Source organism: Psittacula echo, assembly GCF_963264785.1.
Source record: "Psittacula echo genome assembly, chromosome: 2".
NCBI classification, from domain to species: Eukaryota; Metazoa; Chordata; class Aves; order Psittaciformes; family Psittacidae; genus Psittacula; species Psittacula echo.
In genome coordinates this window covers 51333070-51349771 of record NC_137737.1, presented here as the reverse complement: position 1 = coordinate 51349771, position 16702 = coordinate 51333070, and the positions used below count along the sequence as shown (strand labels likewise).

Here is a 16702-nt window from a genome sequence, read left to right as displayed (position 1 = left end):
AAGGCCATTATCCCATTGACATGTAAAAAGCAAATAAATCCACCTGATTTGGATGTGTCAACAGTAGGTTACCTATAACAGACTATGTACACTAAATAAAACTATTTCTTTTTAAAAAAACTCTGAGCTCTGTGGGTAGATTAAGTTCACTCTAATCCAACCAGCCTTATACACAGCATGACACACTAAACTCAAGCTTAGGATAAAATGATAAATATGTCTGATGACTACAGATTGATTTTACTCATCGACACAGCCCTCCACACCTATGATTTCCCTACATCTATGGTCTCCTCTCAGGACTCCTCCCTGGCTTAAGATCTGTGCAAGAGGTTGACCCACTTCTTTTTGTAGGTTCCTAAGTCATGAAGAAATCATAAGTGGTTCAGAAGCTTGGTACCTAAACTTGTTTATCTAGGAAAAAAAATCCAGGATATAACAAAGTACAAAACATCCCAAAACATATTTCATGTGCTAAATACTGCTCTATGAAGATAAAACCCAGCTTCTATAGCCCTTCCAAAGATTGCTTCCATACTTCATCCACTTAACACTACCTTCAAGTTAACTTCACCAGCAGCAGAGCCCTAGTTCAAACTAATGCATGAATTCAAAGAAATATATTAATTCATTAGCTTATATATTCCTTTTTATATACTTAATAGGACTGGATTTATGTTGCTAGGTAAAGGGGGAAAAAAGTTAAAATGTGATGACACTTTCACAACCCTTAGGAAAAGACACCTCTGTTCAGGGTACTGTATTTTATACCTATTAACACACACAAAACCCCACAAAAACTGACTGCAAGACATTTTTATTTAACCTCTACAGGCTACAGCAATGCCATTAAAATTAGATTCAAGAATATTTTTCAGCATTAGCGCAAGACTTGAAAACACCCTCTAGAATTAGCACCAATAACATCAACCTAGATCATGCTAACATTCTGCCACTGAATGAAAGTATTATTCAACATTTTACAGCCAAGCTATAATAATGGGTTATATTAAAACTTCACAGTCATTCCATTAAAAATTTCTTTTAGAAAAAATAACCTAAGAAGTCTCTTTAATACAAACTGCATAAACAATTTATGTTAAGGCCGCTTCTTTGGCTAATATTAACTTCCAGGACAAGGTGCATAACTATTTTATAAGACAGAGCTAATGAACTCTCTCCTCCTAACTCATAAACATCCTCTTCCTTGTCCTCTCATACATACATACCGTAGAAATTTTAAATAGCACATCTGTTTTTTTCACCACCCCTCCCGAAACACAAACATATTTAAACTGCAATATTTGTGTGTTTTCATAAGCCTAACCAATTATGTAGATTCTCTACTGGACCTATGCTATCACAGTGTTAAACTTGGCAAATATTTTAGACATGTTGCTATTGTCAAACTCAACACAAACTTATTAGCATCAGTTCTTCCCATCAGCTAAATATGTTAAAAACAGAAAGTACAGTTAGGTAATGGAAAAACTGGGATATTCAAGGTATAAACAGGCACTTTAAAACAACAGTGAAACTGGGAAGCACCACATTTCAATTACAACCATGGAGCCTAAGACTGGAAACCACACCACTATAAGCCAAGAAGGCAAAAGGGAAAAATAATCACACACATATAGCGTTTCTATCCTCTGTATATAAAACTCAGCCATATGTTAACTTCAATGACGTCTATAGACACACTACTCACTGTGGAAAGCACATATGATATGGAAATAGAAGGAACAGAAATAAAGTTCCATAGAATAATATTTTCCAGTTATTCAAAATTTTGAAGGCCAAATTAATTTCAAAGTAGTAAAATATTAAAATAGTACAAAGTACTGGACTCTACAAACCATGCTGGTGATACCTAGAAAATCTTTAACATATTCAGTTAATCGAGAAACTAGAAACCATGTGGAAAGCAACCCAGCAGCACAATACATATTCAACACCAAGCTGATGAAACATCAACAACAGTTCTGTACCCATCTTCATGAGAGTAAACTGGGCCTCAAAGAGCAACAGCCCAAAGCTGCAGGAAGCATGAAGCAATTTCACTTGTTATGTGAATGACTAACAAGGGGTTACAGTAGTAACTTAGTCCAGGCCATCTCTACCCAGCTGTATGCATACCTTTTGGAGTCACGTAACATCTAAGGCTGTTCATGATTATATGCATAAAACCAAACTACAAACATGACTTTCAAAGTCTCTCCTGTTCCTGTGTTATAAGCTATGTGAAGCCTTGCACATTAACGTTGCCAACAAGTCAGTGTCCCTGGTCATTTGACAGCACATGTTTACAGGAAAGCTACAGTGGTTTTCAAAGTAAGGGGGAGGGTGTGGAGAGAATAGAGAGTATTGCAGAAGTTAAGACCTTCTCAACAAGAGTCATCACTACCCTCCTAAATGAGGATAAATACCAAGTTAAACAGGGGAGGATGAAAGACGGGAAAGGAGAAATCACTGCAGTAAAAGAAAAAGTCACTTACATAACCTTCAAATAAAAGCAGTAAGATTATATTGAATTAAATGTTTCCTCTAGACAGTCTTCCTTAACCTGAATTCCCGTCACCAGAACCAAAGTCACTTTCATTATAACTTCACTTATACTTCAAATTCTCCCTCTGCTCTGACATTATCACCGTCTACTCTGTTACTCTGCTCTCTGCTTCGCCCACCCCTTAACCCTCCTCAACATCTCTGAAAACACTTCTTTCCAGAGGGTCTTGTGCTTATGAATTCAATCACACTCAGCGCCCCTACATAACAGCAGAGATCGAGATGTGCATTGCAACCCTATGATCACCCAGTTACATCCCGCCAGCATACCCAGTCTCTCTACTACAGGACCAGCTATCCAAACAAAATCCAAGATGGGTATGTTTGTCTGTGGTCCTTTAATCAATAGCTGAGTTTGTTTACTGTCGGTATCTTCCCCTTCTCATTAGGTTCTCAAATCTAATTTACATCCTAATTAAATGTTACTAAACAGATGCCTGTACCTTCCATAAAGCTTGTTGCCCTTTTGGTCAACTGCTACCACAAAGGAACACACTAGTGTTCAAAAGGAATTATTCTCAACTGTAACTAATAGCAACTTTTTACACTTCAGCCTTTCATGCTTATTATATGTGAACAGAAAAAGCAGAACTCTCCAAAAGTGGTTCCTGCTGCGGGAATAAACATCTGTCTATCTACTTGTTTTGGCCAAGTATTTGGAGATGCCTACTCATTCCAGATGGATCCAGCCAGAAGGTGACTCATCACTTCTTAGAGTTCAGTACAGCACCTGTGTTTACTTGTAAAAGTAGTTTTTTTAAAATGACAAAAGGTTACCAACATTTTATATATTTATGTTAAATGTGCACCACTCCCTCAGCCTTATATCTCATACCACTACCACAAATACTCCTTTATTCAGTTACAATTCTTTTCCAAAAGACTTAAGAAAGAAGCAGCAACACTGAAAAAGCTCAGTAGTTTTTGAGGTACAAGCCATTTAAGATACAAATTACTCTTCAAGTTTTCAGCATATGGGTAAAAATAAACAATGAAAGTCATCAACTTTCTGGACTAAAAGAAACTTGAATGAACATTCAGTCAAGAACATTTTGGTATTTGAAATAAGTTTTTTCTTTAAAATCATCTATGCTTCTAATCAGCATTTTCTTCCTTGCCCACTATCAGAATACCATTACTTGTGGCATAAAAAAAGAGTCTGTGAAGATTACAGTTTTTATCTGGGGCATAAATTTAAGGAGTAGAACTGGTCAGGAACAAGAGTACTATCAACAGGAGTACAATGCTCAAATCAGCTTTCTCTGTTTACAGCCCTACAGGAAAAAAAAGCCAGCAGTAACTACACTGCACTCGTTCATATAGAAGAATCCTGAACACCTATCCCAAAAATAGGAAAAAAGGTATAAAAATAAACCAGAGAAGTAAACAAAGCCATGACACAGTTCCAACTGCCTAAGAAGGCCTTCCTAAACTGCTAGAAACTATTTTTAGATTCAGATTTACACCGATACACTCAATAACCACCGTATCATCTGTAAAAATAAATATTAAAAGTGGGATGCTCAAAAAAAAAAAAAAAAAAAAAAAAAAAAAAGCCTTCTTGTATAGGGAACTGCATTAACAAGTAGAGAAACTCAGTTTTTCCAAAAATCTGGCATCTAAAGACTACACACCTGAAAACATTTAGTCCTTCAAATGGATGCATCTGTCATTAATCATAAAACTACATATTACACCCATTTCAACATCTGCCTGGACTTGCAAGAAGCAATTAAGAGTTATAACAGCACTTTTGTATTTGGACTTATTGTACTAAGACTGATATTTATCATGACATATTTAATATAATTAAGTCATTTCCAAATATACTATGCTTGTTCTTAAGCTTTCCAACTAATAAGTCTACTGATACTGAATTATTTTCTTGCTCAGTTTCCCACACTACAAATACAAGCACAGTATATTTATTTTGTCAAAAAAAACTCATAACCAAGTGTGTGCGTATATTTTTACAAACTCAAAATCCTATATTTTATAAATGGAAAAAGAAGATCAAAAAGTAGATCTAACTTTTAAAAATACAAACTAATATTGCAGAGCAGGAGACTCAAACTTGGAAAAAAAGGAGTCTAAGAATATTCTAAAAAGTAAACCCAGGGGAATATAAAGAGACTGACCCATTGCACTTACTTGATTTGCATTTGAAATAAACAGTTCACAACAATACAAGTGGAAAATGAAACAACATAAACAGACATAATAGCAGGACACAAGGGAAAAGCAGTTCCCTAAAAGCTTAAATATATTGCATGGATGTGCGACATTGAAACAAGCTATAAATGAATCTAAAGGGTCAAGAAAGGCAAACTAATTAAGTGTACAAAAATAACAGATAGTATCAGACTAGCACAGAACATTGTTTGCCCTTTACAACTCCTCCATATGAATGCTGACAAGTACAGAACACAGACACTTTCCTACATTTTGTAACGAACTAAAGCTGCTTTTTGGAAAGATGCCTCTTTTAGTTAGAACTGAGTATGACTCCAGCTTTATTAAAGTCCAGGCTTCCACCGACTTTAAGCAAGCTCACAGCTGTGCCATGTCTCTTATACTAGCTCATCAGTTCTCAGTCTCCATGTTTACTGAATCTGAATTTTAAAGTTCATACAAGTCTGAAAAAGTCTGAAATTGGGTGTTTCCAGTAACTGTTCCAAACAACAGATCCTCAACATCACAGTTTCACATTTGAAAAGTTACACCAAAACTAGACTAGGGAGTTAACCTTCTGTTACAAAAGATCATCCCCATGAAGCAACGAAATACAAGGCAGATTATTTTCTTGCAGACAGCTACCCTCTTGGAAAAAACAGGTACTACAGAGACGTTCCAAATGAGGTCAAAAGTAAATGGGCCAAAATTAAATTAAGCCTTAAAATCACAGACAGCGACCTCAAAAGCAGACAAAGGATTTATTTAAAAAAATAACAGTAATCTTTTACTACCTGTGCTCATAACATGTGTCCTGCTATAAACGTGTCAGAAGTATTTGTCTTTTCAAGGTGGGAATAGCAGAAGATGGTGCTTACAGAAAGAGACAGGCACCACCAGCAGAAGGGTAATGAGCCTTTAATTTGTTATGTAACACAACTTCATGGAAAACTGTAGCTCGCCAGTTCAGAGAAGAGATGAAACAGAAATGAAGCACTATGCTGAAGTTAAGCCTAGTGTGCCCTGAGGACTCCATCAGAAAGCACAATCTAGAAATTCTTTATCCATTCAAAGAAAACAGAGAACATTCATAAAAGAAAAGTGAAAAGGGTATTTCTTTAAAATTACATCAACTTCCTTTGATTTCTCTCATGAATGTATCATTTTAGCTTCCAGTAAAGATTCTGCCATGCAACTAGGTCTCCAAAGACAATACTACCAGATAACGTAAGTTTGACTTCTTACAGGCACATAGAGATTTCCTTCACTGTAATACTACACAACAAACATCAAGTCTTTCTATTGATGACTCCACTGCCCCCAGCCCACCTGCAGCTTGAATGAAAGTCATGTACATGTGTCAGAAAGTGGAATATGCTCCCTCCTCAGCCAAGGGGATGATGATTATATCCACTACCTACACAACAACTGTATATCTGCGTATTTTAAGAAATTACATTCACCATGTAACTTCATGAGCAGCAAGAGCAGGAATGATTAGGAGGAGGTGTTATCATAATGATATATGTAAGCAACATGCTCCATGTACTTGTTATGCTCAAACTAACCACAAGTGTAATCATAACTGCAATATGCCTCTGCAGCTATGTGAAAGCCACAAGAAGGTTGTGTACTCAGCTGTGGACAGCAGTAGTTTATACGCTTATAAAACCCTGCGGTCTTCCAACGTAAATTAAAGACAAGATCACAACTGTACCAATGCATGATTTAAAAGGCAAAATTGTTATTATTATCCCTACTGGTTAAACAAAACAATAGATGGCTTGTCATCAATATTAAAGATGAAAGTACAGTTTCAAGAGCAAGAATATTCTGCCTCCATTGTCCAAATAAAGCAACATTGCACCTCTAAAACAAGTTATTGATGTCTTAAGTGATTTCTTACATGACTACACCAACAGGAAGAGTTCGCAATTGTTCTAGAGGGACTGAAAAAGTTTTAGAGAAGTAGTTGCAGTACAGATGAGCTAGCTCTTAAAGAATTTAATAGACCTTCAGTCTTTGTAACAGTACCTGCACAGAACCATTCCTTCAGAATCAAAAGTGTGCATCTTGCTAGGTACAAAAGCAGGATATGCAGCATACAATGTATCGGAACAAGACTCTGGTGGACATAAGGAGGAGACAACATACAAAGAAATATAAATGGGAAAACAGACACTAGGGGAAAGACAGATGCTAGCACCCAGAAGAGATGCACAATTTGTGAATACACCTGTGTTTTCACAGCACAAAGATTGAAAATGCTTAAAGAATTCTTTACCAAAAGAAGCATTTTTCCTTTTTACGCCCCTCCACCACTCACAGCTCTCATTACATCTGCTACATCCACTCACAGAAAAGTGAGGGCCCAGAAAATCTCCTAAAGTAACAGTTCTCTTCATGCAGACTTGTTTTGCACTCCTCAGAAAAACATCCCAGAAATATAACAATTCACCGGAAGAAAGAAGGTCTTAATAAGCAAATTTGTAAAATATAGAAAAGAAATTAATACACTAGGGATCCAACCAAGTCTCTGTTAACAAATAACCTTGCCATAGGCCTGCATAAATTAGTTAACAGTGGTATTTAATATTGTCTCTCAATACAACTAAAAATACTTAAAGCTGAATTATGAAAAAATATTTTAATCCAAGAAATCCATTATTCTTTATACAGCAGTAACTTCAAAGAGAGTGCAACTACCCAGCTGAGTTAGGACAGCACGTGCATAACAGGCAACACTGCTTGTCTCCTACGTGCAGCATGTATTTCCTTTCTTGAACTGAAGCAGAAGAGAAACAAGCCCCATCAAAACACCTCTATCAGCTTTGAGCAGCCCTGAAAATAATTACGAGGCAGTCAAAGAGGAAACCACAACAGCCCCATCCGAATGCAAGTAAGGTGTAGCACTGCACTTGACCACAGAAGGTTGAGGAAGATGGGACAGCGCAGGCACTGCTCATGAGCTCTGTATTGCTCCACTTGGAGAGCATAAGGCACGCAGCAGCACTCAGAATGACATGACAGGTCAGGGTAAACCTATGGTTACTCACATCCGCTACAACAGTGCAGCAAAAGACAAGAAGATCTTAGAATCACAAGCAGTGCTATGAAATCCCATGCACACCTTACCATCAACAAGGCTGTACTTGAAGACTGAGGTGTTGAATACATAACAGAGTCTACAGGAGAACATTCAGAAGCACACCTATACCCTGCATGTATATACAGCATTTCCTCTTTTCCCTGAAGGCAGAGGGAGAGGAAAACCCACGCGGGGGTAAGTGCTGAGGTCCCCACCAGCCAGCCCTCACGGCCCCGCACACCCATCCCGACGGGGGATGCACGCACAGCTATGCCCACAGGGGACACGCCACCGGGTTAGCCTGGACGCGAGAGCTGGGGCGAGGGGCGAAGCAGCGAAGGGCAGGCAACCAGAGCGAGACAACCCCACGGCTGCTTGGCAATGGGGCCAAGGGGAAAACAGGGGAAGGGAGAAGAAGAAGCGCGAAGAGTACAGCACGGCGGGAGCGGGGGGGTCCCATGGCAGCGCGGCCTCCCGGGCACCGCAATGACAGGTCAGGGAGGAAGGCACAGCGGGACCGCTCAGCCGGGGAGTACGGGGGTCAAACGGAACGGCCGCAGGGGCACGGCGGTGCGCGGGCGGCGTCGCCTACCGTGTACTCCCGCACTTGGCTGTGGAAGTTCTGCTCACGGATCGTCACTTCGTCCGCTTCCATCCTTCATAGTCCCGCGGCCCCCGCGAGCAATGGCGCCCGCCGCCGCCGCGCCTGCTCCTGCCCTCCCGGCGGCAGGCGGGCCACCATGGCCAGCGGCAGCGCCGGCTGCTCCCCCGGGCCCCGGCGGCAGCTGAGCGACCCTGGCAGCGGCGCTGGCGGACAACTCCGCCGCTCTGTCACCGTCCGGAGAGGCGCGGAGCGGGACGAAAGACAGACAACACCGCCTCAACCCCTCCTGCTGCTGCGTCACCACGCAGCGCCACCGCGCACCGCCCGGGGGAGAGGCGGGGCTAATGGGGAGGCGTGGTCAAGCCGCCCTGAGGCGGGGAAGGGGAAATGGGCGGGGCTTAACGTCAGGGGCGCGGCTAGCAGGAAGGGGCGGAGGGGGCGTGGCCGAGGGGGACGTGACCAGGTGAACGGTATGGGGAGCTGCGGTGGCCGTTTGGGGCCTGTGAGGGTCTTTACTCACCTTAGGGGCCTCGGGGGGAGCTGGGGGTGTGCTGCGCCAGCCGGGCCTCCCTGAACGCAGTTTGCACTGTAAATGCACCAGAATTTATGATCTGAAAGATCGTACTTAAAACTAGTGCTCCACTTGTCTGGAGCAGCTTTTTGTCACAGAGTGGTTTCTGTTGATCACTTGCTGTGTTGGGTTTTGGTTGAGTGCAGTACTACAGAAGCACAGTCTTCCAGTTGTTCCCAATTTCCCCCATACACACAGGCAACTTCTTTTATTCCTGAGGTTGCAAGTAGATCAACTGTCTAAATATACACATACAACCTGATAATCTAGGACACATTATAAATTATAGGTGGTGCTTATTTCTATCCAAATATGCAACATTATTCCAAGGAAGTTTCAAAAAATAATTTCATCCCTCTCTGCGTATTTACATCTATTGATATACATGATATCCATGCCAATTACAATATATATTCTATTTACTTCCCAGCCTCTGGGCCATTTGCTTGGTTAAAAGCAGACAGTGAAGGATTTATTAAATTTTAGAGTCAGCAAAACTAATGTTTGACTATTTAATGTACATCTCGTAGTTCTGAATGGATGCAGAACTTCCTTCAGCTTCGACACGGCCCTGATCTCACCCTTGTTCTTTTGATACTTGTGAAGGTACAGACAAGTACCTACAATTTGCAGGCAGAGCAGCACCATGGGTGTGAGAGGTCAGAGGTGTGTTGTCTCTCTCCCCTCCTGAAGCCCACCTTCTAGATACTCACCAAGGCTGGAAGAACAGAAAAGGACCATTAAAAATAGACCTAAAGTATCAGGGAGCACCGTTTTTGGGATGTTTCTTGGGAAAAGTTGTCCTACTTTACAGCTATTCCCTGCACAGCACTAGATTGTGTCTGATAGACAGTATTATTATTATTATTATTATTATTATCATCATTATTATTATTACTGGATGGCTGCATGCAAAGAGTTGTGGTCAATGGCTCGATGTCTGGCTGGAGACCGGTAACGAGTGGTGTCCCTCAGGGACCGGTGTTGGGACTGGTCTTGTTCAACATCTTTGTCGGTGACATGGACAGGGGGATTGAGTGCGCCCTCAGCAAGTTTGCTGATGACACCAAGCTGTGTGGTTCGGTTGATACGCTGGAGGGAAGGAATGCCATCCAGAGGGACCTTGACACGCTTGTGAGGTGGGCTGATGCCAACCTTATGAAGTTTAACCATGCCAAGTGCAAGGTCCTACACCTGGGTCAGAGCAATCCCAGGCACAGCTACAGGTTGGGCAGAGAAGAGATTCAGAGCAGCCCTGCAGAGAAGGACTTGGGGGTGTCGGTCGATGAGAAAATGAACATGATCTGGCTTCAGTGTGCGCTCACAGCCCAGAAAGCCAACCGTATCCTGGGCTGCATCAAGAGGAGCGTGACCAGCAGGTCGAAGGAGGTGATCCTGCCCCTCTACTCTGCTCTCGTGAGACCTCACTTGGAGTATTGTGTGCAGTTCTGGTGTCCTCAACATAAGAAGGACCTGGAACTGTTGGAACAAGTGCAGAGGAGGGCCACGAGGATGATCAGGGGACTGGTGCACCTCCTGTATGAAGACAGGCTGAGAAAGTTGGGGCTGTTCAGCCTGGAGAAGAGAAGGCTGCGTGGAGACCTCATAGCAGCCTTCCAGTATCTGAAGGGGGCCTACAAGGATGCTGGGGATGGACTCTTCATCAGGGACTGTAGTGACAGGACAAGGGGTAATGGGTTAAAACTCAAACAGGAGAAGTTTAGATTGAATATAAGGAGGAAGTTCTTTACTTGTGAGGGTGGTGAGGCACTGGAATGGGTTGCCCAAGGAAGTTGTGAGTGCTCCATCCTTGGCGGTGTTCAAGGCCAGGTTGGATGAGGCCTTGGGTGGCATGATTTAGTGTGAGGTGTCCCTGCCCATGGCAAGGGGCTTGGAACTAGATGATCTTAAGGTCCTTTCCAACCCTAACTATTCTATGATTCTATGATTCTATTCTATGATTATTACCCATCTGTTTTTTTTTCTTCAAGTATTCCTACTTATTTTCAATCACCTTTCCTTTTTCAGATGCCAAAAGTGAAGCTAAAAAAATAGACAACTGTTTGGTATGCAAGAACCTGACCCCAGAGAAATCAAGTTCTCTCAGAGCTGCCTATAGAAAAGTTTGTACAGGACAGGTTCCCAGCTTTCTTAATCTCATATAAAGACCTACGCAATAAATTGAAACAGTATTATAACCAGGGTGTGAGGAACCCATCATTCAGGTCTTTGCTAGATTTGCAGTGAAGACAGAAGAGCTGTAGCCAGACCAAACCAGATCTAAGAACTAGGGAGATCAGAAGGTCTAGTCAAAGAGGAGAAATGGGAATAATCAGAGAGTAGGCCAGCAATCAGTATGTTAAAATAGACATACCAATACCAAGACAAAAGAGTAGCATGGTTGGAGTTCAGGCCACAGACAAGCAGCAAATTGATCCAGACAACAAGGATGATGCACAAGAAGCAGATGGAAGAGCAAAAGCAGTTTGGGGAAGAAGAGACAGTGAAAGCCATAGTTAGGAGTCAAGAGAAGGAACTAAGCTTAAGGGCAGGGCAATCTATAGCCTTTTAGGGAATCTCTGCCAGTCCCAGTCTCTACTGCCAGTTGGTTAGGAATCTTGACAGAGATGAGACTTAGTTCCTGATTACCTGGGAAATTATTCACCCAGTGCTAAAGAAAAGCTCATTGAATCTACAACTAAGTTTATTTCATTAAGGAGGTCTGAGAATTGTATCTAAGCACCAAGGATTTCATGCATTTCTAACTTCATGTGCAGACAGACACATTAAACACTGTTCTGAAATAGACGGTTATAAGGAAAATGAGCTGCACTTTTGGAGTTGTTATAGAAATAAAATTCAGTTTAAGATTCAACAGAACTGAACCTTCTGCTTCCACTTGGGCTGTATGTTTTCTCTTTAATCTATTGAATTTGAAATATACCTGAGGAGAAGAGAGAGAACACAGTTCTCTTATGGACTGGCAAGTTCTTTCTTCCATTTCTAGCTGGTGAGTCATCAGAAACATGATGCACAGTTGTATTTGCTAAAAAGACAGAAAGACTGCGGGAGTGGGATAAGGGGAAATAGCTTCAATGCTTTCTTGGGCAGAAGTTATTGCTTAGTTCTGGCATGTTTACATCCCAAAGGAAGGTCATGATAGCCACCACAGCAAAATCTATTTCAGTCAAAGGAAATGCAGTCTAGAATAGGCAGCTCTTGCAAAGTGATGAGAATGCTGACTGATGAATCCATTGATTTCTGATGGGAGTACAACAGCAGTATTTTGAAGCATATCAAAAGAAAACCTCAAAAATTAAGCCAAAGGTACCTTGCACCAAAAAGTGGTTGAAAGACCTCTACACGATTTTCATCCATATTCAGATAAAACAAGGACAGCACTGGAGGGACCATCCTCAGCAATTCTCCTCAGTAACCCTGAGGAGCTTGGTGTTAAGTATAAGCGCTGCATGATTTAGGTGTGAACAGAATATTTTCTCAAGCTGGTAATGTACAGTTATTCACACACAAAAGGAATAATGAAAAATAGACCTCTACTAAGCTTACATTTAGTGGTACCTAACCTCTTAGTGTAAAAATTGAAAGGACTTGATAGATTTTGCTCAGTTTATTCCTTTTCAGCCTAGTTTTAAAAGAATGATTTTTCAGCTTCAGGATAACCCAGTGTCTGGTGTCCTGAATCCCCAAGGAGGATTTTATGTGCACCAGGTTAACTCGCATTCTCAAAAAAAAAAAAAAAAAAAAAAAAAATAAAAAAAAAAAAAAATTGGGGATATTCAAATTAATAAAATTTTGTTGAATTGGCTAAAATTGAAGTTGCTAAAATTGGAGCTGTTTAACTGGGAAGGTTCCTACATCCTGTCAATGGATTTTAGATCACTGTCTTTACCTGCAATGTGAAATGGGCATCGTGTCTTTAAATTTAAATTTACCTAGGAGCATTTGAACAGGTGATGCCTTCTTTTCAAGTCACCATTCAGCCAAATACAGCTTGGACTACACAGAAAATAGGAAGTTAGTGTCTCAGTTAATATAACTATTTACATGATTACATTCAAGATACTGCTCAAGAATTGGCCAGATCAAATCCTGAAGACCAATTTAGTATATTGCTGAGGGTGACCATTGATTTTAAAGAGAACTTAGGGTAAACACAGGCCACAGATGATACCAGCACTTTACATACTCACCAGCCAGTTACAGAAGACAAAAGAAAGATTGAAAGGTTAAACTAATTTGATCATGGTATAAATAAATGTTATGCTATCATAATTATATACATTAAGATTATTTATTGGGTGATCATTTCAATGTCTTACATTTAGTAAGCTAAAGCATAACAAGAATTGCGTTATAACTTGAGAAAGCCAGATCAATGAATCAGACTTGGATCTAGATTCACTAGAGAGGAAAACAGCACACAGCTTCAAAGGTGAAAAACATGATTTCTTCCCAGAAGCAAAAGGAATGTGCTATTGAAGAAACTTGTATCTGTTCCTGTCTTCCTGCTATCAGCAGTTCAGTTGTAGGTTAAGACTTGCTTCTGGCAGACCTAAAGTAAGATTAACAGCTTTTTATCTTTGCTTTGGGTTGTTATGACCACTTAAATGGTTATACAGAGTAAAGCCAGTTTTAGGGACATTTAAATCCAAATGCTATAGCAATCATTTCCTTGAGGGAGAAAATAGTGGCTACCTCTGGACTTTGCTCATATTAATCAGCAGCAATCCATGATTTCTATTCTGAATCACCGTTCTACAATTCGTAGATAGGACCTCAATTCCTTGCACATGGGCATTTGACTGAATTCAAGCCTTTTTTATTTTCTGCTTCCCAAACATTATATAATTAACTCATCTTTGTAATTTACCACTCTGTTATTTCCAGTATTTGCCAACTGTTTTTGTGTGTCATCTGCCAGTAGTATTAGCAACGATCTATTGACCATAATAAAGACATCCTTTAAAAAAAAAAAAAAAAAATCATCTCTCTCTCTGTTTTTTTATCCAAATTTTTCTTGTAATTGTCCTCATCTTTGGGAACCTCTTGGCATACTATGTACATATATACTTTACTAGTTGTGAGAGTTATTTTTGCCCATATGGAGTATAAGCTTGCCAGTGTCAGGGGTTGGTTCCATGGCAACATAATAATAGGATTCAGAACTGTTACTTCAGAGTGAAGTCAATATTTTTTCTGTTAGCAAATAATCATTAGAAGCTTTTATGTTGTTTTACCACTGGTTGAATAATAGTACCAGCATATGTCTCTGAAACCAAAGTGCCAGAAATAATTTTTTTGTTCTTACAGAACAGATGCATTCTTCACTCCTATGCTTTCTCTTCAGTTTGTCTTTAGTTCCCACTCTTGAGGTGCTTACGTAGTATCATTAAAAATAACTCCAGCCCCTGCTCCACTCTGGTTTGTTGCATATAGCACTATACACAATGTCCTGCACAGGCTATAGAGTCTCACCCATCACTATGCCTGTGCTTGCTCTGCTCTGTTTACCTGTCATTGTTTCTCTGTCCTTTATGAATATCCTCCTTTGATTTGTGGGCATTCAACACCTTTCATTAGACATCTCAGTCTGTCAATTTACCATTGATTCTGAAACATGTGACCATGCATTAACTATATTATAAATTATGAAAATGCAAATATCCACCCATATTAGCAATTCCTGACTGCTTAATATGGCTGTACTCATTGTCCCTTAAAGCCAAAAGAAAAAAAATCATTAATCTGCTGGACCATCTGTGCTCATCCTAAACTATCCTCAAGTTATTTTTTGTTAGTTACATAGTTTCGAGAAATGAAATGTTACACTTTTGGGAGCAGATAGATTGCATAGATTGCACTGCCAAATCCTCAAACAATAAAAACAACGGGTTTTTTGTATTAGTTAAATAGTTTTATTTTTCTTTCTTAATTTCACTATCTGACTCATCATGACTCAGATGACTGTACTGTTAAATAGCACATGGAAGGCATTTCAAAAATCTATCCAGTATTAAACTACAATCATTTTTCAGTCTCCTTGACAAAATCACATTGTATAAATTTAGTCTTTGAAAGTACGCCATGCACCTTTTATGAAGGACTTTTATCCAAAATGCTAGAAATTTTAAAGGAAATAAATCATCTTAATTTCTAAAATTAATAGGTGCATGATTTATTCTTAAATCATGGATACTCCTTTCTAATTAAATTCAAATGTGTTAAATGCATCTCAGGAGTGTTAAGATAATAAGTAGTCCTTTTCTGGAACTTAACATCCTTGATCCCTGTCAATAATTATATTGGGTGACTAATAAAATATGATGCCAGGCATTTTTTAAATCTTTATCTTCCTCCTCTGTCTCATTAGCAAAATGAATAGGTTTGCTCCATGGGCACCACCTAATCTGGAGAATTCAATGTTGTCCAAGGACACTGCAAATAAATTTCGGCAGGTATTCCTTCATGCAACAGTCGTATATAAAATGCATTTTTTACAATATATGCCAGTTGCTATGCTAAAGTTTCTCTTTGCTGTATAAGCTTACTGCTAGCATCAAAGGCTGAAACGCCAAAAAGGATCACTTCCACTGCCAAGTCTGATCTCCTGACCAGGAGAATTTTATGTAGCTATCCCATCAAAGACTACACTCGAAGTAGAGCTCCGATGGTCAGTATTTGATCCACAGAACATATAACACTCATCTATTCCACCAGTGGTCTATCAGAAAATGCTGACATCGTGAGAACAGATTATTTTATAACATAAGACAATACTTATTTTCAGAAAGTGGACTCAGATCTACTAGGCCTTTTAACAAAAATCATGCCAGTAATGTGAAATGAGCCAATTTGTTCTTGACCGCTTAACTTTTTCTCAAGTAGATATTTTATTTGAGTAATTACACCTCCAACTAACAAAATAGAGCAGGATCCTCAGATCCTGGGGTGATACATAGTCCTGTGTCCCTCATATAAAATCAAAAGCCATCACTAGTGACTTAAAACATTTGGGTATATCTAAGTATTTGAATGACGGACTTCAGAGATTTCATACTGTCTTGAAGGTGGGAGGACAGAACAAGGAATTGGTTGTGATTCATCCAACTCTAAAATATATTCATCTTCCTAACTTTAGGTCCTGTAAGCTATACATTACATTCAAATTATACCCACACTGCCAATGATTTCAGCTGCAGAGATACCCCGTGCTGAATGCTCCATATATATCTATGCTACATGGCACATATTTGACCACGTTTTACATGTGGTGTGTCACATAGAATCATAAAATCAACTAGGTTGGAAAAGACCTTTAAGATCACCAAGTCCAACCATTACCCCAGGACTGCCAAGACCACCACTAAACCATATCACTGAGGGCCTCATCTACACAGTTTGTGAAGAGTTTCAGGGACAGTGATTCCACCACTTCCCTGGGCAGCCTGTTCCAATGCCTGATCACCCTCTCTGTGAAGATGTTTTTCCTAATATCCAATCTAAGCCTCCCCTGGCGCAGCTTGAGACCATTACCTCTTGTCCTATGACTTGTTACTTGGGAGAAGAGACTGATCCCCACCTCACTGCAGCCTCCTTTCAGGTAGTTGTAGAGAGTGATTAGGTCTCCCCTGAGACTTCTCTTCTCCAGCCTAAAAAACACCAGGTCTCTCAGCTGTGC

General features: G+C 40.1%; 1 protein-coding gene across 2 annotated transcripts in view; it reads right to left on the bottom strand.

Annotated features, from left to right (window-relative positions):
* LMBR1 (limb development membrane protein 1) overlaps nucleotides 1–8756 on the bottom strand; it is a 79689-nt gene extending 70933 nt beyond the window's left edge. For both annotated transcript variants that reach the window (XM_080611676.1, XM_080611677.1), the window contains exon 1: nucleotides 8421–8756. In XM_080611676.1, coding sequence (XP_080467802.1) covers nucleotides 8421–8483 — 63 coding nt within the window. In that variant the 5' untranslated portion in view covers nucleotides 8484–8756. The remainder of the gene's footprint in view (nucleotides 1–8420) is intronic.
* Between the last annotated feature and the right edge of the window lie 7946 nt (nucleotides 8757–16702).